This window comes from Stegodyphus dumicola, chromosome 4 (assembly GCF_044657685.1).
Source record: "Stegodyphus dumicola isolate Sdum_Otavi_A_Nest chromosome 4, ASM4465768v1".
Classification (NCBI taxonomy): domain Eukaryota; kingdom Metazoa; phylum Arthropoda; class Arachnida; order Araneae; family Eresidae; genus Stegodyphus; species Stegodyphus dumicola.
The window spans coordinates 41642911-41666623 of record NC_140771.1 but is presented as its reverse complement, the minus strand read 5'-3'; the positions used below and the strand labels follow the sequence as shown (position 1 = coordinate 41666623).

The following is a 23713-nucleotide window of genomic DNA, read 5'->3' as shown; positions in this document are numbered from 1 at the left end:
CTTCTCAAGACAAGCAGTCACAGTTTCAGATGATTTTGATCTATGAAATAATCACAAAAAAAAAAAAAAAAAAAAAAAAAAAAAATCCTATGCACAAGCAATCTCTTTAAGAAGAAGCTCTTTCTGAACAAGATTAAAGTATAATTTTTATCAGCAATATTTTACTCAGAGATCCAAAATATTAAAACTGACAAAGTGTTGCAAATAGATTAGCCAATCAGAAGCAGGTATAAGGTCATTGGAAACCTTTTGCCAATATGAATAATAAAAGGTTTTTTGGGGGGAGGGGAGTCTTTTCTTTTTGTCTGTGTGTGCCTGATTTGAGCTTTTGATTGGATGACTCGAGACAGACACCAAATAGCATAAGCCGAATTTCTAAGAAAACTATGAGCAAGTCTTTCAACAAATTTTGCTTAAACTTGATAGCTGCTTTAGTGAGCATAACTATTGGCAACGTTCAAAAGTGTTATTTTATAATGTTCTCAGAAAGTGATTTTTGGAATTTGGTTGGTACAAAAAAATTCAGTTCTCTTCTGTTATCAGGACTGGATTGAGAAATGTATGTATGTGTGCACATGTGTGTATATACCGTATGTGCATATACACACACATACATACATATATACATGCACACCTGAACATATACATATAGCTCTATGTCAGTTACTTATGAAAAACTTAAATCTCTAAAGTTCCCCCAAAAGTTACATATTACTTTCTACTTGATTATCAAAAAATTAAAAAATATTTTCTAATTGTATTCAGATAATTCTGGAAAAACACAATTTTTATATATTAATTTTTAATGTTTCTAAACTGATGTGCAAAATATATCTTTAAAGAAATGACTAATTTTGAATATAGTAAAATCTTACATGATCTTCATAGCAAAAATTCTTCCAAAAACATAAAACACCTTCTGTAGCAAAAAATCTTCTTGTTACATCATCTCCAAATGTTTCAGAAACAGCAAAACTCTGTTGTCGCTTAACAGGTGGCTTTTCATCACTAAAATCTGCAGATGCATCACCACCAGCAGCAGCAGCAGTAGCGACATTATCCAGAGGGATACCATCTTCAGTTTTCTAAAAAAAATTTAATTAAAAATTTTCAATAAATTATAATATCTCTATAATTTTATAGGTATTTTCTGATTACCTGCACATCCCTAATAAGGTAATACAGCAAATCACCAAAACAAGCAACCCATGACATCACTAACATGTATTTATGTGGCAACCCAGGTATGCATGCACACAGCAGAAGACTGCTGATTACCTGATGATAATGTTTCATTACAGATATGTCTTGCATTTTAATTTAAATTGGTTTCTTTCTATGCAATTCTTAGTGTATCATAAATTTTTAAAAATGGACGTTGTCTTTCGCATTTTAGCTTCATGAAAAACTACTCGGCAGTGGTTGCCAAAATTTTGGGAAGTATTGCAGATAACTGGAAAGTAACAATTTATCTTATGAAGATATAACAAAAAATTAGTAAGTTGGCCTTTAGGAAAAATACTTTTTTTAAAAATGTAAATTTATTAAATTATTACATTATTTTAATCAGGCTAAAGAACATTTTCAGTATGTTTTTACAAAGCTTTACAATAAATTATTCATGGATTTGCTCTGATGCTGCAGTTAGATAAATAAGATAAGTCAGCATTATTGCATTATCCACCCAACTGTGACAAGAACTACATAGCAAATATCTATGTTGCTGAAGTAGACAATCCCGAATTTTATGAAAATTTATTTTATCTGGCAAAACACTAAATGCACATGATTTTGGAATTTAGAGGCTATGTTTGTAGTTTCTACTTGTGATTAAACGTGTGTTTTTCCTTCCTTAAACGAATCTTAACACAACAGGAGTGACTTTAACGAATCTGAACACATCTAACGAAAACGAAAGCGTTGCACTTTTTTCTTTTTTTACAAATACAGAGTTTTGCCTAGTAAGTAATAGTTGAGTGTAGAAATGCACATCCCATGTAGCTGTATTTTACAAATGATTCAATTGTCGAAGTTATCTTGGGGGAATTCATTAGTAGAAAATGTCTGGAAGGAAAGCAGAAAGACTGTTCTGAAGAGATTTTATAGCAGATAGCTAAACAGCATTACGGTAGTACATTTTAACATTAAGTAACCACTTGGTGTTAAAATGTAAATATAGTATCTTTACATTTTAACACCAAGTGCATCATTTTTTTTTATAAATGTATAACTTAAAATAAAACTAACAAAACTTACAATAAAACTAACTATTTGCTTATTTCACTTATTATAACACTTGTTTATTGCACTTTCAGAACACTTTTTTTAAGTTCTAGAATTGTAAAATTTTACACTTACAACTAAAAATTAAAAAAAAAAAAAAAAACTCTGGATAATAATTTTTTGCTTAATAAAAATGCATCCGAGTTTTTCACTTTCAGTTTAAATATGGAGCAGTTAGCTCAAAAATTTGTTAAAAACTGCAAAACTTATAATTTTTGATAAATCACAAAATTCTATTTTCATACTGTTAATTTCAACAATTTTTAAAATTTACTGACACCAAATAAAAATGAAATTGTCTCAATGATTAAAGTTTATGTGTATCTCTGGTATCTATCACAGAAGGTAATAATTCTAACGCAAGAAAAATCCAAAGGAAAACTTTTAAATAAAAAATTCAGATCTGCATTAAATAAATCAGAATTTATGCTACTTACAAGTTTGTTTCAATATTACTTGCATAAAACAAATTTAATGCCTAAAACAGCTATCTGCTTAAAGCAAATTTGATAAGAATAAATTTATTTTTATTCAACAGTTCTAAAATGAAATGGGTTACTGTTCTAAATCCAAAGTAAAAACCAACATAAATTTTATGGAGCAAGTTTTTTTTTTTTTTTTTTAATTTTACTGTTATTTTTTAATTACATCAAATAAAGTCATAAAATTTATACAAAGAAATAACTATAAAATTAAAAACTGAAAGCATTTACTACTGAATTTATTAAAAATAACTGTTGGACTTAGTATATTGCTATGAAATTTCTCAAAATTGAAACATTTTGCTTAACAAATTAATTTAACATATCTTTATTAAAAAAAACAGACTTAATAAAACTTACTTGCATAAAAAATGTAAAAAAATTTTTATAATATCATAATAAAATTCTCATACTGTTGAAAAATTAAACTTCCTGCAGGATGTTACATATTTTTTCATGAGAAAAAGCTGACATCTCTTAAGAATCATAATTAAAATGTAGAATAAAGCATAGAACAGTCTTTTGAGCAGCACTTGTAATGTTTACTTGCTGACATGCATTTGAAGAATTATTTTGGTCATTCTTTCACAAAATATTATTAGTTTTACATGAATAAAGTTGCCTTTAATTATATCCTTCTAACAACAAGCAAACAAGACAATCACATTTTTATAGCCCAAGAACAAATGTGTATTAAAGAAAAAGCAGAATTAAGCTTTTATTACATACCAACTTCTCAGAGCATTTATGTTTCACATATAAGAAACAGAAAAAATTCATCCTCCCTTCAGAATTCTGTGTAGCTAGGTTATTCAGATGTATTTATTAATATACAGTGGCTCCCAGAAGTGTTCGTACACTTATGATTTTCATTGAAATAGGGCTCTATCCATTAATTAAATAACTTTACGGAGAATAAAAAAGAAACTTTCTAATGAGATTTTAATAATAAAATCTATAATCTATTCGTAACAAAATATGAAATATTTTAAAAATATAGCAAATTTTTATTTTTAAGAAATTAATAATCAAAAAATGACAAACATTTCATGTCACAAAAAAGTCTTCGTACACTTCAAAAAAATCTTGGGCTAATCTTTGGAATATGGTAACAGGTAGTTTGGCGACATTTTGGTAAGGCGATAAAGGTTACTAGCTAGAACTTTAGCAATGTACATGGATAAAGTCAAGAGTGTGCCATTTTTGTGCAATTCTGGGATTTTTTTTTAAGTGAAAATATGTCAACGTGTACATGGATATCATGTATGTGCAATTCTTAAAAACGTGGCAAGCAGTTTGCGATTCTGCACTTTCTCCCAATTTCGCACCTAATCTTCATCATGATTAAGCACTTTTGTTCCATAAAAGTTCTAGCATAAGCGTAATTCGGCTAGCAGATTGTTGAAAAAAATGTTGAGTAAAAAAAAATTTCGTGAAAACAAAATAGCGTCCAAACGAAAACTAGCAGGTTGCTGTAGCAGGGTTGGTCGCCAAATTTTCACCAAGTTACTATAATCCAAAGATTAACCAAATCTTGACATATTAGTAAATATTTTCATTTTTTGTTAAATTAATATTTAGTAGGATATCCTTTAGCATCCACAACAGCTTTTAAGCGTCTGGGAATATATTTTGCTAGTTTTTTTTAGATTTCTGTATCAATGTTCATCCATTCTTCCATCATGATTGTTTTGAGTTTGCTTTTCGTTTTGATGTCGTGTTTTCATACTCTAACCTCCAGTTCTTTCCAAATATGTTTTATGGGGTTTAAATCTGGTGACTGAGGTTGTATTTTAAAAACCTGTGGACAATCATAGAGACACTAGAGGCGAACGTTGAGAGCCGTATGCTTAGAATCGTTATCATGATTAAAAATAAAGTTGTTTCCAATACCCAAATTCTAGGCTGATAATTTTAAATTGTCTCTTAAAATATGTAAATAAGGAGAATGATTCATTATGGCATCAATAAATACCAAATTACCTAGTCCTGATGCTGCCATGCACCCCCACACAAGAACACCTCCACCGCCATGCTTAACTGTTCCAAATAAGTTCTTAGAATGAAGTTCCTCATTTTTCCTTCTCCATACAGTTATTTGACCATCGGAACCAAAAATGTTAAATTTGCTTTCGTCAGCAAATAGGACATTATTCCAATACGTTTCGGGTATACTTATCATTGATTTTGCGAATGAAAGCCTAAGCTTTCTGTTTTTCTCACTAACAAAAATTTTTTTTTGGGCAGAACGCCCATGTAATCCAACTTACCTAGTCAAACTCGTCAAACAGTGAAGAAACTCGTCAAACAGTTTCAGGTGAAATTGAAGTAGAAAACTTCGCACTAAATTCTTCAGAAACTTTTACACCACTCTAACGTGGGTTTTTCACAGATTTTCTAATAATAAATCTCTCATCATGTTTAATTAACCTTCTTGGTCGACCTTTTCTTACCTTGTTTTCAATCCGATTTTCTTCTTTAAAGCGTTTCATCACATATTGCACTGTAGAATGGGATAAATTTAACTAATTTAGCGATATTTCGAATTAATTTACCACTACTATGGTGAAAAATAATCAATTTTTGAATGCTGTTTGCAATTTCTTTACGACTGTGACCCATTTTTCAATAATAAATAAAATATTATGAAGTAAACAATAAAAAATTAAAGCAAATGATTTTTTAAATGCCACCACAATGCAAAAATTTAAAAAAAGTTGCAAACGATAATTCTAATTTTGATTTTATCCAAAAATATTTCAGTGTACGAAGACTTTTGGGATATAAAATGTTTGTCATTTTTGATTATTTTCTTTAAAATAAAGTTTCGCTATTTTTAAAAAATATTTCATGTAATTTTGGTACGAATAGATTATAGATACTTATTATTAAAATCTCATTCATAAAGTTTACTTTTAATTAATGGATAGAGCCCTATTTCAATGAAATTCATAAGTGTAGGAACACTTTTGGGAGCCACTGTATGAATACAACAATTATGACTTCAGCAAAATATTCATTCGAAATGACTTTTATTCTGTGGAAAACTTAAAAGATATCTTCTGAGTTTTAGGCTCACACAAGCATTTTTACCTTCTAAGGAAAACCTGAAACTTCCTCAAACCATCACTTCACAGAACAAAATACAAAAAATTAGACTAAAGAAAACGTAAAATTAATTTTAGTATTAAATGGTAGACAGCAACTTGTGAACATAACAGAAAACATACCTGACAAACATTGAATGAACAAAATAAAAATATTTATTAAAATAAGCAGCTATAAAAAATTGTTTTAAATTACACTGTTTTTTCATAGATACTGCATTACACTGTTTTTTCGTAGATAACATAAAACTTTAGCACAAAAATGCATAACTTCTCCTAAAACAATACAAATAAAATATAACTTTATGTCAAATATCAAACAGATTATATACTTCTACAACAGTTATGTACATATAATAAAATAAAACTTTAGAAAGAAATTACAAATAATATTTACGTCAACTTCATCAGATGAACGAAGCAGACGAAAACGTTCGAAAAACCCCCAGTTTTTATCCTCTCTTTGATTTGTGGGTCGAAATCTACGCATTTTATTAATTATTTAAAATTTTTCCTACACAAAATTTAAAACAATTTATGAATTGAGCATGCGGAACGCCTCCATACAAAAAACAAAAAAAAAAAAAAAAGAGCAAAACAGGAAGAGAATAAAAATTTTCATTCATATTTTAACTGCAAACATCTTTCAACTGTCGAATCGAAACACCGTAAACTTTTCAACATTACAATTGTCAAATCGTAAGAACGTCTGAGAACTACGGTATGGAAAGTTCCGCGTACAAACTAACCGCGTGGTTTCTCACTGAACGGAAATAACTTTCGGTGTGCGTTTGTAAACTGTCCAATGAAATTGCAGCCTTCATAAACATGAATGTACAGGTTTTTTTAAACCAGTTTCAACAATCCGCGATTCCAGCGCTCTGATACGCCATCTAGTGGCTAAAAGGTGGAAACATTAAAGCTCGGTATTTACGTTTGACAATGCTACCTAGTTTGTGAAGCGTGTTGTGATCGAAAAGTAATTAAACGTTTTATTTTTTTATTGTTGTGGGCATATGTATAACTTAAAAAGAAGTACAGACTGCATGTTTTGTTGTGTACATCAGTGTAAATCATGAGCTTGCAAGGAACCTGAGTTATGCTTCTATCGCATTCTTGGTTCGAAAAATATCGAACGAGATAGCAAAACGAAGAGGGTGGATTTGCGTATTTCGAATTGTAAAGAAAGTGGGACATTATATGAAAGTGCGTTCTAAGCATTTAAAAATAATAAAAAAAAATGATTACATTTTTTCTCGTAAGAAAAGTTTTTTTTTTAATATATGCAGAATTTCTTTCTCGTGTATCATACATATAAACGTGTATGTGTATTCTTCGAAAGTAAACACGCATATTTGTGTATTGAAGTATAAATCATTATAGCTCATTAATCTCTTAAATATTATTAATACATATACATATACAATTATGCTTTCATGCATATTTTACCTGCAGAAATTTAAATTGTGTTTCAGTTTATGTTAGCAATGATTTAAATGAAAATTTATAGAATGGCACATATAAAAGTAAAAGTTAATTATTTTAACATTAATGATGAACTTTGAATTTCATATTCTAGTAATGTTGAAATTTCTGTGTGTGAGTCATTTCCTGTTAAACTATTTAGAACTGTTTACAGTGGTTCAGGATAGTTAGCATAAAAAATTTCTAGTTCAGAAAATAGGTATGATGATCTAGTATTAGTATAAAAAGTATTACAGATATCAAATCTTTTCCACTATAGAATAGCATGCACCAAACAATTTCTTATAAAATGATATACATACCATTGTTACTCGCTGAGCTTTTAAATGTTTTTTCTTATCTTTTATAGCAGTGTTCGTTTTGTAGTAAGTATTAGTAATAAAAAGTTTTTAAAGTAGCTTAAAAAAATTTATCCATGGTGAAAATTAGCTAATGATGAAAGTATTTTTTCTCACTTGAAGTATCAAATGGGCACATGTATCTTTTTCGAGAAAATCTGTTGTTCTGTAACGTAAAACACCCGAGTATTTGTTCAGTGATAAATATTGATGGGGAAGAGACTTTTAAGTAATTTCATTTCTCAGCCATTATTCAAAATATGATGGCATATAACTAAATAACTTTGGAGTAAATTAAACAGCGTGCACAGACATCTGTATACAGATATACAGGTTAGCAAATAAAAGCAAGGACAGTGGATTTGGATCAGTTCAGTAATTTATTAGATTGTTTATGTATTTCTGTTTTATTTATAACAAGCTTTTCTTTAGTAGAGTAAGAATGTGTAGAACATTTAGTAGAATAAGAATAATACATGAATACACAGCCTTTTAGTTGCAAGAAATAAGATTTTGCATAGTTATTTAAAGATGCAACCATATTTATTATCTCAAACTATTCTATCTTAGTTGTATTTCTGGGGCAAATATGCATTAATTCTCTTACCTATTATTATGTCATTATAAAAATTTGATTTTATCGTGTTGCTTATATGTTCGTAACTAGAATTGGTGTCGATTCTATGCAGTGTTGATACCTGTAACTATAAGCCTCATCGAAAATATATGCATATTGGATGCCTCATCAGTGCTAAGAAGATTTAGCGTTTTTTTTTTTTTTTTTTTTTTTACTGGCACAATCTCAAAATTTTCATTGCCAGTATGTAATTGTTTGCATACAGCACTTTTACTAAGAAAATTATAGTACATATAAAAAATGCTAAGGAGAATAAAACCTTTGGTGACTCCAGATGTACATATTGATTTGATATTATCTGATAAACATTGTAAATGAATGAATAAATTTGTCATTAAAATATTTCGGAGGAGTAAAAATACATTAAATCATTAAATGAAGAGGCTAGATGAAATATTCAAATTGTCCAGCTTCTACATTTAGTGCGACAGTAAAAAGTCTGAAAATAATATTAATTCTTTGGTAAAAATATCTTTATTTATACCAAGTGTTGCAAATCAATCTTAAGTTATTTTTTAGAATGATATATAAAAATCTGCATGTGTATCGTGTATGCAGTGTCTTCTGGATGCATATTCGTGCAAAACCGATGAACACTGGTAGTTCGGTCCAACTTTCGATCCCGGCGAACGGGCTGACTCCATGGGTGTTTTCTTGATTTTACACATGTGTATTGTTTAAACACTATCTTCTGTATGCATACGTGAATAAAGCGCTAAATCTGGTAGTTCGGTCCATTTTCAAATCCCGGCAAGCGGGCTGACTGCATAGGTGTTTTCGTGATTTTCCGCATGTGTAACATGTTGGCAGTATCTTGTGAATGCATAATGTCAATAAAGCGGGTGCAGCGCGGGTAAAATCGCTGAATACTGGTAGTTCGGTCCAACTTTCTAATCCCAGCGTACTGTCCAGAAATTGTGGATGCGTATGTGAATACAGCGGGCGCAGCCCAGGAAAAAAAATCGCTGAACACTGGTAGTTTGCTTCAAATTTCAAATCCCGTTGAATGAAAGCGGGCTTCACTGGTAGTTCAGTCCAACTTTCGAATAAAGGCCAATGAAAGCAGGCTTCAGGCCGCTCAAATGGTGGGCTTACCCGCTAGCAATCATGGGAGCTAGCGTATATCTTGTGATTGCATACGTAAATCAAGTGAGCTAAAGTGAATAAAGCGGGCGCTCCACGAAAGCATCCCTTCCCTCATGTTATGTCATTTATATATCACTAGCGGGCTAGCTACATCCCTGAAAGTAAGCATTCATTCAAGTATTTAACAAATAGATTTGATCATATTTTATGCATCATGCAGACTATATTTCCAGGTCTTTCATTTAAGTGCAATTTATTTCCAATGTATGAACATGAATACTGTACAAGTTTAGTCACTTATTCGTAATTTAATTCAGGTTTTATATAAAAGTTAAAATTTACCAGGCAATTGCTTAAAAAAAATAGTTTAATAGATGTTGCTGTAATTTAACACTTTTGATTTTGTTTTCAGAAATTTGCTAAATCAAGTTTATCTTCGTGTGACCTTGCATCAAAGGCACCAATAATGAATTTGTTTTGGCATTTAGTGCTAAAATTTTTAAAGAAAAACTTATTATTGATGTAAAAGAAGGAACAAATTATATTTATCTTGGTAATATGTCTTATGATATGCTTATTTACGGTGTCATGATATTGCAGTAACTTAACAGGCATTTCATATAACTTGTTTCTTAAGTTGCATAACCTGTTTTCATAACATTTTGTTATCAAATATATATATAAGGTAAATTTATAATGAAATATTCTTCATTTCACAGCAGTGTTATTTACCGTGATAAAACGTGTGTTCAAATTTATTATACGGTTATGATCATTATTCATTATAGAGCTTTATATATTTGTTATATACATTTAATTTATATCATTATGTTTTACATGATTTTGCTTTTAGAATATATCACAATATATATTTCGAGTTGCTAATAGAACTACAGTGGTTCCCAAAGTGTTCGTAAACTTATGATTTTCATTGAAATAGGGCTCTATCCATTAATTAAAAGTAAACTTTCTGAATGAGACTTTAATAATAAGATCTATAATCTATTTGTAACAAAATTATATAAAATATTTTTAAAATGTAGTGAAACTTTATTTTTAAGAAATTAATAATCAAAAAATGACAAACATTTTATCTAAAAAAAATGAAGATCTTCATTCTAAGAACTTAGTTGGAGGCTATATGCCTTAAGGGAGGGATGCCTTTGTGGAGGACTTTATAAGGGAAACTCGCTCGTATACAAGTTACACATGGGGAAAACCACGAAAACCCCCATGCAGCCAGCCTGTTCGCAGGATTCGAACCTCGGACCGAACTACCAGTGTTCAGAGGCGCTGGTGGTCTTCGCGGGCGGTAATTATGTGAATTAGGATGCTATCATACCACTCACCCGATGGCAAAAATATAGAAAAGGCAAAGTCAAAGGTTAAATTCATTAATTCTAATCAGAATGCACTAGCAAAGTAAAGCACTGTGGTTTTACATAATTTCTGATTAAGCTATTGAAATCGTACAAACTGAAATAATTCTTGCATTTAAACTTGTATTCCAAATTAAGATTTAACTTGAAATTAATGTAGATAATTACTGAGAGAATTGAATTTTTGTAGTGTTCTTTACGTGAAATGAGATCACTTGGGGTCATGTGATGTGAACTGGCAAATCAGGATGTTTTACCATGAAAGCATAGTAAATTCTTAAATTAATGTCTTTTTGCAAATTTATTGGCTTTTTTATAAAATTTTAAATGACATTTAAATGTTTATACCTTTAAAATAAAAAATTCTTAGAACTAACATTTGTCTATATTTTTTATGTGTATACTGTGTGTTGTCGCTAATAAAGTCTGCTTGGCGAGATTTGCGCTGGCGAAACGGAATATTACCAAAATTTGCATTCTATGAAATTGTACTTTTTAAATGATAAAATTTTAAAATCTACAATCTGAATATTAGAATATGGTTGGAAAATTACCATAAAATTTCTTGTTTCTACCAAAACGCTTTTAATATTCTGCGATGGAATGGGATAGTTCTTATGAAAATTATATTATGGTACTGGAAATGGCTTTTTGTTTTGCTTAAGAATTATAACCAGATAGTGAAGCTCTTACAAAAAATTTTGGTTGATCTTTACAATATGGTAACTGGTAGTTTGGCGACATTTTGGAGGCGATAAAGGTTATTACCTGGCACTTTGGTAATAATGTGAGCAGTACTCAGTTCCGATTACGCATTATTTTGTGTGAGGGAAATGAGAGATCATGGGATATGTCATGTGATATTAATGGACGAATTACGGTTCTTTAATCGGAAAAGGGGGGAAATCGGGAAAAACTCTGGAAATTTTGTATTTGGCTTTATTCTGTGTTGTGTGAAACAGTGTTCGTGAATTTTTGGATCCCATGGCCGTAACTAAAGTGAATTCGAAATGGGTATTTATGTATGTATTAATTTAATGTATGTGCTCATTTATATTTTAAGTAGTGTTTTTGAATTTAATTATATTTTAATTAAATGATAGTTATTTTGTGAATTTTATGTTTGTAGGAATTTGGTATACGTTTTAGTTGAAGTAAACGTGCATGGAAATAATTTAAATATCTGACAATAAGTATTTGTAATGGTTGCGGTATGAATTCGTTGGTGACGTGTATAATGTAATTGATGATTTAGAGGTAAAAGTTTGTGGATATTTTATTTATTTTATATGTGGAAATGTTCATTACTTTTTCACGATCAGGTAATTTCATATATGTTCTTTTTACCGGGTTTAAAGATTGAGAAAATTGTCATGTATTTTCGTGAAATTTTTCTAATTTATGAGAGAAAAGCAGTGTACATGGATATAGTGAAGAGTGTGCACAATGCCATTTTTGTGCAATTCTGGGATGTTTTTTTAAGTAAAAATAAGTCGACGTGTACATGGTTTAGTGATATTTTAGTTAAATGATAGTTATTTTGTGAATTTTATGTTTGTATCAATTTGGTACACGTTTAAGTTGAAGTAAACGTACATGGAAATAATTTAAATATTTGATACTAAGTATTTGTAATGCTTGCGGTATGAATTCGTTGGTGACGTGTATAATGTAATAGATGATTTAGAGGTAAAAGTTTTTGGATATTTTATTTATTTTATATGTGGAAATGTTCATATTTGGAAAGGGTAAATATTTTTTCGCGATCAGGTAATTTCATATATGTTCTTTTTACCGGGTTTAAAGATTGAGAAAATTGTCATGTATTTTCGTGAAATTTTTCTAATTTATGAGAAAAAAGCAGTGTACATGGATATAGTGAAGAGTGTGCGCAATGCCATTTTTGTGCAATTCTGGGATGTTTTTTTAAGTAAAAATAAGTCGGCGTGTACATGGTTTATGTGTATGTGTTATTTTGAAAAACGCGTAAGGAGTATGGTATTGTGCACTTTTTCCCAATTTTGCAGTGAATATTTGTCATGATTAAGCAGTTTTGTTAGATAAAATTTCTAGCATAAGTGTAATTCGGCTAGTAGATTGTTGGAAGAAGTGTTCAGTAGATAAAAAGAAAAGAAACATGTCTTTACTTCGTGAAGACAAAATGGCGGCGGGAAAAAAAAATAGAGGGTTGCTGTGGAGAGTTGGTCGCCAAATTTTCGCCAAGTTACCATAATGTAAAGATCAACCAAAATGGTATCTGATTAATATAATTTATGCCTTTTTTATAATGAAATGGCTGTTGTATATAATGATTGTAGTTGTTTAAGAGGTATGTTATATTTTCCCATGAAACCATTATGGCATACTAAAATTCATTTGATAAGTTTAATTTATTTTTGGCCTTTGGGTATTATATTTCTATGTAAATACATTATGGTATACTGATGATTATCGTCAAACTCCTAATATTTTTACTCTACTTTCGACCATTTTTGGCTAACAAAAACTGATAACAATGTACATTAGCCCCAATAATGGATAAGCATGATATCAAAATGTACTCATAAATTCTCGGTAGTTTCATATAACACTGAGAAATCCTTAATAAACCACTTTTATCTGTTGATTATCTAACCAAATAAATAGCATCTGTTCCTCCCAAATTTCCACAAATTTTTCAAGGTTTTTTTATATGCTATATCTCTATAGTTTCTGTTGATGATGTAACTTAAAAAAAGAAATATCTGTTACAATAATTTTTGAAAGGGCAATATTTCCATCAATCTTCTTGACTGACAAGAAAATATGTAGATAATGTGTGGAGTTATTATAGCATAGGGAAAAACATGACACCAATTTTACAACAAATCTGGGCTAATCTTTGGAATATGGTAACAGGTAGTTTTGCGACATTTTGGCAAGGCGATATAGGTTACTAGCTAGGACTTTAGCAGTGTACATGGATACAGTCAAGAGTGTACGCAATGCCATTTTTGTGCAATTCTGGGATGTTTTTTTAAGTGAAAATAGGTTGACGTGTACATGGATGATACCGTGTATGTGCAATTCGTAAAAACGCGGCAAGCAGTGGGCGATTCTGCCCTTTGTCCCAATTTCGCACCTAATCTTCGTCATTATTAAGCATTTTTATTTCATAAACGTTCTAGCATAAATGTAATTCGGCTAGCAAATTGTTGGAAATGTTGAGTAAAAAAAAAAAACATGCCTTTACTTTGTGAAAACAAAATGGCGTCCGAACAAAAACTAACAGGTTGCTGTAGCAGGGTTGGTCACCAAATTTTAGCCAAAAAATCGCCAAGTTACCATAATCCGATTAACCCAAATCTGAAATTTTGTTTTGTGAGTCTTTGGTTAAACTAAATGCTATAATTTATTTAGGATGAAATAATTCTTTGGCATAATGTAATTCATATCATCTATGTTGCTACAATTCTGTTTTAATACAAGACCATCATATCAGTGTAAGATTTCCTATGTGGAGACTTGGTTTCTAATCTTTGTGTAATATAATACAGAGAAGCTCGTACTGTGAATTCGTAAGTATAATTTATTCTTCTATTAGATTGGAATGGACTCTGTGTTTTCATATAGAATGTTTCATATTCAAAGTGTTAGTTCGGTGTTTCATATTCAAAGATGTTGAAGTTCATACAATGTAATTAATTAATAGACTTATCACACAGACCTTTTTAATAGACTTATTCTTGAATTTTTGGCTCAGATATAAAGTTATTAATTAAAAACAGCATTAGAAAAGCAAAACTGATTAAAAGAACACTTCCATTATTTTTAAAATTGATATATTTAAATGCTTTTGTTCATATAAAAACAACAATAAACACATTTCTAAATAATAAGATTAAGAAAATTTGGAACATTTGTAAAGGTTTGCAAGGACAACATGATCGATTTTGTTATAAATCACATGGTTTTGACATGTTTTGAGTATGCTCCTGCCAGATTGGTAGAAGCCTGGTGATCCTGTTATGAACAGATCTTAACAGATAAAGATATAACATGTGAATATAGAATCTAAAGAAAAGGTAAGGTTAGATTAGGCTATTTGAATATGGCTAAGCACATTGGTTATCAGCCTGAAGAAGAATGCTTTTATGAAGAACTTTATAGGGAAAACTGGTTCTTATTCACAAAACACATGCAAAAAAATAAAAACTGCACAGCCAGCTTGTTCACCAGGATTTGAGCTGAGATTAAACTACCAGTATTGAGTTGTTTAAACCACTTGTAGGACAAAACTAAAGAAAATGCTTCTAATATCATGTAATCAAAAGTTAACTGCATGTTATATGCCAGGATTGCTTTCTCAAGTACTGAGGTAGGTAATACTTAATCTGCTCTTTTTTTTTTTTTTTTTTTTTAATGTTTGGTCATGGTATTATTCATTGCATGTATTTTCTATAATACATACAGAATATTAATAGTTCTATAACAAGTGTCTTTTTTTCATTTTTAAGTGCTTTGCTTGTTGATATTCTCAAAATTGCATTTGATGATTAGTGCTATCATGTGTATAATAAATACAATAGATGCATATAATAGATCAATATATTTTTAGTATACATATAATGATTCAATATCATTTTTATGGGAAAAAAAGACACTTTTGACTGCACAGATTTTCTAGAAATCCCAAGTAAAACACATATGAAATCATTTGTTTACAATCAGTGAACGTTAAAATCAGCTACCTCTCACAATACAATAAAACAGCGACACAATTTCCTACAACAGCCAGCAGTTCCTCCTTTACATGAACAAGAATTTTTTTTAAAAATTTTTATTTGTCCTTTTTGAACAATGAAATGTCCTTCGATTTCATGCGATCAAGACGCTACAGAACTTATCCTTAAATAGAAAGCCAAAACTTGTACATTGGATTTCAAGTAAAATTCCGTGCATTACCAAATGATCAGCTTTTTAAAATGCTCTCTGCTTCAGTAATACAGCGAGAATTTACGCCTCCTTGAACAAAATCAAACATTTCGGAAGAGCTAAGTAACTCCATTTTTGAATGTACGAAGTCAGATCACAAATCAAAATACCAAGTTTTATCCGCCATACTAATGTTTGAAAGCGCCATCTATAGGTGAATTGAATCGCGGATACAAATTCTGACGACTAAAATAATATTGATCCAATAAAATTAACATTATTTTAGTTTTATAAATTATCAGAGGAATAATTTTAAATTCTTAAAATCCAAAAGCACAGGTAAATGATCTTTTAGAGGCTGAAAAAAGCGCATCAAACAAAACAAGAGGGTTTCCCCTTAACCCTCTTGTAGAGACTAAGTTTTTTTTTAATACATAATCAATTAGTTAATCCTGAACTATAGTCCCCAAAAAAAATTATGAATGGTAACGACAAATTTGAAAATTTCAAAGTCTAAAGTAACTTTGAATTTTTATATCAGGCAAAATTTTAGTATAGTTTCTCATCGGCAACATTTGGGAAATAAGGTGATTTCAAAAGCAAATAGAAACATGTAGGCCCTAAAGGAAACATAACATTTTAGAAACATTTTAGAAGGCTACAGCCTTCTAAAAGAGAGAAACTTAAGAAAAATTAGACAGATAACCACTCTTCGTATGCAGGGGGAGGGGATAATTCAGAAAGACGTATAGGAGTGCTAAGTGCAGCAGCGTTTCTCGAATTATGAGAAACATGATAGACATTTTGAAGGTTATTACAAAAAAAAAATTTTTCTTAGAATTAGAAGCTTTTGATGAAAAATAGTTTAAAACGCTTCACAAAGCAGAACAAAACGTTCAAAGAGCAAAATCGGGAAGTTCATACAAGTTCCAATGACATTGCGTTAAAACACACAGATTCACTTTTTTCAAGCAACATTCATTGCGGTTTCAACGTGTGAACATCTCCACTGTCTAACTTTCGCTTTATCAGCAGTGGACTTAGAAGAAAGATTTGATGTAATTGTTAGTTTATCTTAGATACTCGAAAAAGATACTACACACTGAGAGGGATTTAAAATTCTTAAACAATATTAAATCGCGACAAAATACATTTAGCAATGAATTTAGGATAGTAATGATATATGAATAAACGGTTTTCTTAAAGTATTCAAAATGTTGTGGTTTCGCAACATATTAACATATGCATACCGAAGTTTCAGGTAGAAGGTCATTGGAAGATTCCGATGTAGGAGGGTAACAGAAGCAAAGATTTAGCAGAGATTTTGATTGGAATCCAGAGAAGGAGATTTTAAACTGTCAGATGGACATCTAACACGTATTTGCTCAATATATACAAAGAAATACTCTAAAAAATCTAGTAGGAAGCTGAGTTTTGAAGATACAGAATCTGAAGTTTCTGCAACCGCAGCTGGAGACTTCATCGGATCGTTACCATTATGAATACAAACAGGATAGTTGCATTTGAGCCTTTCACATTCTCTGTTTAAAAAGAGATTTTTACTTAATTTGCAAATTGCCAATTTAATAGAATCTGAATGCAGCCTAACCAAATTTGTCTTTAATTTTCGATGCATGAATAATTTAAAAGAATCCTAAACTTGCATAAGGTAATTCTTTTATATCCTGTTTTAAAAAGAAATTAGCTAATATTTTCTTCCAATTTCCCGATAGGATACATTTTAAAGAATCCTTTATAGACTGCACCATTCTCTTAGCCGATCATTTCGTATGTAGTATTTGCAGTAATAAAATTCTTTCTGATTAATCGGGTAACTTTGAAGATGGGAACAAAATTCATCGCAAGAAAACTGTTGTGAAGCGTTCTCTAAGCTAATAAATATTTAAAAAAAAATCGGAGAGTATCTAACTCTTATTTGCGATTATTAATCACGACCATGGCGTGTGTTCAACTTTCAGCCATTTTAAGAAAAAATCAAAAGCAGTCAAAAATTGTGGCTATAAAATTTTCTACAAAATCGATATGTAAACAAAGCATGGAGAATTTATTTTCAAAGAGTGAGTAAGTGCTCTAAAGACATTATGCTTACTTCCTTGGGACATATCGTAACATTTTACAATAATGCAACTCCAAACATTGCAGCATTTTGCAACATGCTGTAATGCCAAGAATGCTGAGTATTCCATACTTTCAGGGACCGACTTAGCCTAACTAGTGCCCGGTGAAGAAACTTTTTTGGAGAACCCTCTTTGCTTCACTACTTCAGTAATGAACAAGCGAACTTTTTTGGAGATATTTAAAATTTTATAATAATAAACTTTCTATTCGATTTGGGGGCTCTTCTGTGATGTGGGGGTCAGGGGCGTAGCTAGAGGGGGCAAGGGGGCATCTGTCCCCGGGCGCAGAATCCAAGGGGCGCCAAACTGATGTTACGACATTTTAGAATTAAATGTTTCCCATCCTTGGCAAGCAGTAGAGGGCGCGAAACCTTCAGTTTTCCCTGGGCGCTGAAAACCCTAGTTACGACTCTGGTGGGGGTCCGGGGCAACTGCTTCACATGCCCCTGCCTTAGTCAGGCTCTACATACTTGGTCACCATACATAAGGGGATGCAAGTATTTCTAACGTTCTTTCCCTAAAAACAGTTCTTTCAGAATATGGAATTGAAGCACTATGGCAGGGGTGGCCAAGCTCCTTGACAGTCCGAGCCATTTTTCAAAATTTGAACATTTTCGCAAGCCGCAATTAAATACGTATTTAAAAGGTATGCAAAAAAGGTATTAAATTATTTTTTACAGAAATTATATTTATTGAAAACATATAAATTAAAGTACAAAATATGTGTATTGAATTTAAATATTAAAAATTAAACACATTTATTTTACTTTTCTTGATAATTCTTTAAAATTTGGTGAAAAATTGGTGACAGCACTTTTCAGTAATTCTTTAAGATGCTGGTTAGTTAATACTGATCGGTGTTTGGATTTCACGAAGTTTAAAGTGGAATAAAATGATTTACATTAAGTACGTTGTTCCGAATATTGAAATAATTCGACAAACAGCCTTTTTTAAATTCAGGATAGTTCGATTCTGGTACAAATTTCCAAAATTCAGTAATCCCCATCGATTTGTATTTTAATTGTAGAGCTTGATCGTCTTTCATCTCTATAAATTCGAATTCTCCAGATGTCTTTTGAGTCATAATTATAGTGGAAATGGAAAACTCACATTGAATTGTGTTAATTTCAAATGGATTCAGAAAAAAATCAAGAGACGATGGACGGAAATAAAATTTGTTACAACGTTGCACTTAGTCTTTCATATTTGTTGTCTGTAATTTAAAAGACATTTTGAAACACATACGGAACGATGATAATTTTTTAAAATATAATAGCACAAAAATGAAAAAGGAACTGGGGTACATTTATCGAAAGCCACAAATAATCCTTCAAAGAGCCGCATGTGACTCGCGAGCCGCAGGTTGGCCCACCCCTGCACTGTAGAATAATGACTCTGTATTTCCCTAAATACACAATATTTATGCGCAATTAACTCATTATGCCTTGTATAATACATCTGAAATTCTGATGAAGTTCTTTCTTTCTTTCTTTCTTTCTTTCTTTCTTTTTTTTTTTTTTTTTTTCTTTTTTTTGCCATCCTTTTCGCAGTTCAGTACATGAGATAATTCATATCTCTAGTTTAACAATTTATAACTGTGATCAGCATGCATTTCCGTAAAAGGGCACGAAACGTATGGCTTAAGCATTATAATACATAGATTAACGGGGCCATCTCATAATGGGGCTACACCCTGATGCAAGTCTGCAGTCGATCGAAAAAATAGAAGTTTTGGCAATGGTGTAGTGGCATAAGGAAGCCTATACAAACTGAAAAATGAGCATTAGTTTCTCACTTGAAACTGAGCATCGGCAGCTTAAGAAGGGTCTCCAAATTAATAAAATGAACCTAATCTATCGCTAAATCATAGTGTAATACTGAAAAAATTGTCTTCTTATGCCATATCGCTGATTTGAAGTCATAATAGATACGTCGATTCATAGCGAAATTCGAAGCAAATTTTATTAAAATGAAATTTCTGGTTCATGAATTAATGTCAATACAGATATCATTCAAACCCTTATCAGATTAAGAACTCAGAATTTTAGGAATTGGATGTCTATCTAGCATTGAAATACATTCACATTGAGGAAATTTTAAAAGTAAACTAACTTCACAACTTATTTGAAACTACGTATACTTGAAAAGTCATTAGGTTTGTCGAAGCAAGAACCATGAAAAATGTGAGATATCCTCGTCGGGACTTCCAGACTTTTGCCAGCCAGACGTTAATTCTAACATATAAACTACTCCTGGAATCAAAAAAAAAAAAAAAATAAATAAAAAAAAAAAAAATAAAAAAAAAAAAAAAACACTCCAATGTAAAATTATAATTAGGTCAAAAAAGCAATCTTAAATTAGAATACATTTTGAATAAAACCATTGATTTCAAGGGCAATCAAACATAAGTTCCTCTTCTTCAGCTGCAGAGGGGGGGGGCTGACATTCAAAACTGCGCCAATCTAAGGTTGCTTTTTTTTTTTTTTTCCTTTGCCTGGTTTAAAGCTGTTATTATAGTTATCTTAGGAGGAGTAATAGAATTTTCCCACTTAGTATGCAGATGAAGAAAAAATAATGAATGCCACAGTTCTTTACTTCATGATTTAATAATAAATGCACAGGGGGGAAAAACCTGCAACTTTTAAGAAAACGAAACTGCAGAGATTTTATCTATTTTAAAATTAATAAATAAGTATTATTAACTTTTTAAACATTATAAATGCATACAATAATAATATCTTATCTGAATTATAGCTATTTTTTCAAGCACAGTTTTCTGAAGACAGTTTTTTTTTTTAAATTTAAAACATTAATTTTTTTTCCTGCGAATTGCGTTTTTGCAGTCGGCGTCACCGTGACTAAGTCATCATCCCTCACTTCCTGTTTCAGGGGAAAAAGCTCTATGGCTAGCTCTTCTTTAAGTCCTGCAATCCACCGCCTTTTAGTTCCGGCCCTACTTGTAAAGTCATTAAGTTTGTCGAAGCAGGATATATGAAAAATGCGCGATATACTCGCCGGGATTCAAACTCCAGATCTTCTGATTACTAGCCGGACGTGTTTTCCAGTTACACCATGAAGACACGTGGTAACGAGGGAGAAAAACCTTACATACTGGCAGCATTTCAGAATATTTATGGATATCCGCAGCAAACACTTTACTAAGGATAATTCCTCAGATTTCTGTTCTCAGAAGTTCTAATTTGAAAATCTTGTAAAGATTTTTTTAAAGCTGATTATACATTGAAGAAAAATGAGTTAGTCTTAATAAACAATCAAATATCTTATTATTTTAATAAGTTGATGTTTTCATAAACCTGACACCAGCCAATTAACCGAAGTTAAATACTCCACAGAAAATAGTTTATAGCCATTGAATAATAATAATAATAATAATAAAATCTGTTTTTCTATTCATTCTTGTTTTGTAAAAGTAGGTTTTATAAAGTAAAACTTTTGCACAAATAAGAATGTGATAATTCTATTCAGATAAAAAGAGAAAAAGTAAATAAAAGCATCTTAAAAAAGTAGTAAGCAAACTCTTTATTGTTGCGCTGTGCTCAAAATTTTTTCTCTTAGAAGTTACGTCCATGCTGAGTATTTTTCATAGGAAATTGATTAACTGAAGATCGAGAGATCACAAAGCATCTTGTAGCCAAAAAGTCTGTCGTGTCGAAATAAGCCATCGTAGAACTCTTATAAATGTTCATATTATATTCGATCTTAACAACCAGTCAGCAGCTGGTAAGCGAAAGTGTTTCAGAGAGCTATTATTTACAGAACTGCATTACAATAAGAGTTTTTTGAATAGTTGAAATTATATCTAAATCATATGCATACAAGGAAGAGATGAGATACTGGATACAATGCTCCAAGTAAATAGAAGGCTGAAAGGAGTTTTATTTTTTAATTAGAGAAAATAGTAAAAATTCTTTCAAGAAAAACTATTGCTTATATATTAAAGGTAAATATTAAAAAAAAAAAAAAAAAAAAAAAAAAAAAAAAAAAAAAAAAAAAAAAAATGAATAAAATAAGACGTAGAATTCAGATTTTTCTTATCGATTTTGCAGAGCAGCTTACTAAAATATTGTTAGTTTAGCTGGAAATGGTTATTAAACCTTCAAAGTTTATAGACGCAAAATTCCGCATAGAAGGAAGCTTTCTACAAAAACCTACCGAAAATTCTACCAAAACCTAATGAATCCGATTTCGGGTGGATGTACATTGGTAGAAATGGAGTCAAGGTACAAAGTTAGTGTCATTTTGGAATTAAAATCAAGAAAATATAACTTATGGCATTGGGTTCACCAGCGGCCGAGTAGTTAAAGCCACTGAATACTGGTAATTCAGTCCAGTGTTCGAATTTCGGCGAACAGGCATGATTACATGGGCGTTTTTGTGTTTTTACAATGTCTAAAGCGGATAGGAACCCGTTTCCTTTAAAATGGTTCTTCATAGAATATCTCTCACTTTCCGTGTAGTGTCTAATGGCGGATCAAGGAATAAGTAAAATAAATATTAATGGCATTTTCGAAAAAGTTAAAATTTCAGGGCAAAACCTATAATGCTCAGAGGGTTAAAATTTAACTATCATATTTATTTATGCAAATTATCGCTAGAGCTGGTTCTTAAATTTTCTTGAATCGCTCTACCTAATAAAACGAGTAGATACAGCAAGTGAGAAAATTATTTGAGATGAAGTTACCAATCAATAAACGATTAAACTTCAAAGAATCAAACAATTATAAGTAATAAAAGAACGCTAAGCAGCCAAAACATTTCCAATTTCAAATGAAACAAAAGTAAATAAAAGACAAAAAATAATTAGTCTAAAATAAATATAATAATAAGAAAAATTTCCTATGAGAGTAGTGACCACATGGAGGAAAATAGTTTTGCAAAACAGTAGAGTAAATTCAAGTCGATGACCACCATTAAATCTTTGCATGTAAAGACAAGGAATTTTTTTCCTTATTTACTGTAACTGGACGCTAATTTTGCTTTAAATATTTTATTTCGTGGATACTTCTTCGTAGTGAGAAAGTATCTGAGATTCGTGATATTTCTGTAACAATTCAGTCGGACGCTTCAGTTATTACAAACTATTTTAGTGCTATTTTTCAAATATTAACATGTGCATGCATTTACATACAGCTGTGCACTTAACTTATTTATACAGAAATTATCTAATAGTCTCTCTTTCTAATGTTAACACCAAGCATGTGTTGTAGTTACTTCTTTAATTCTAGGTAGCTGATGAATTCTGTTCCTATGTACTACATTTTTCAATCTGCTTTCATGCAATGTTTGAAAATGATCAGGAACTGGAGAGTGGCTTAAATTTCGCCGTGTATATTTGACTTAAAAAATATCCAGAGTTTCCTATTATGTTAATATATAATTGATAGTTAGTGCGCATAGCATGTATAATATTGTACAAGTAAAGAAAAACTGGATGGTAACCAAAGATTTTCCACCAAAGGTTCTTCAACCAAAAGGTCACTTTCAGTTCAAGATACTTTCTTTGGAACGATAAGAATAATTTCAATATAGAGAAGAGAGTAGAAGCTTCTTATGTTACCACAGACTTGAGAATCTGTTTAATTCTTTATTAGAGGGACAGTTATTCCCAACTTTGCTCTTTCCCATACCAACCATTTTAGATAATTTGTCACATTTCAACCTCTTTTGAGGCTGTAGAAAAGACGAGTTCCGAATTCAATCTATTCTTTCAGAATGTATATTTCAGCAGGATGTACTAACTGCGTTTATATGTATATGCTTTTAATATATTTACATTGCTTTATCCCTTACTATGTATTCGTAGTTGTATTTACCAAACTTTGAAACACTAGGCTGTTAAAAGC

At 30.8% G+C, this 23713-nt stretch overlaps 1 protein-coding gene across 5 annotated transcripts in view; it reads right to left on the bottom strand.

Annotated features, from left to right (window-relative positions):
* LOC118181920 (transient receptor potential cation channel subfamily M member-like 2) overlaps window positions 1-23713 on the bottom strand; it is a 248503-nt gene that overhangs the window by 148933 nt on the left and 75857 nt on the right. For 4 of the 5 annotated variants that reach the window (XM_085814764.1, XM_085814766.1, XM_085814765.1 and 1 more), the window contains one exon: window positions 876-1085. In XM_085814764.1, coding sequence (XP_085670890.1) covers window positions 876-1085 — 210 coding nt within the window. Of the gene's footprint in view, window positions 1-875; window positions 1086-6269; window positions 6644-23713 lie in introns of those variants that run through there. The other variant, XM_035351155.2, reaches the window with a different exon arrangement.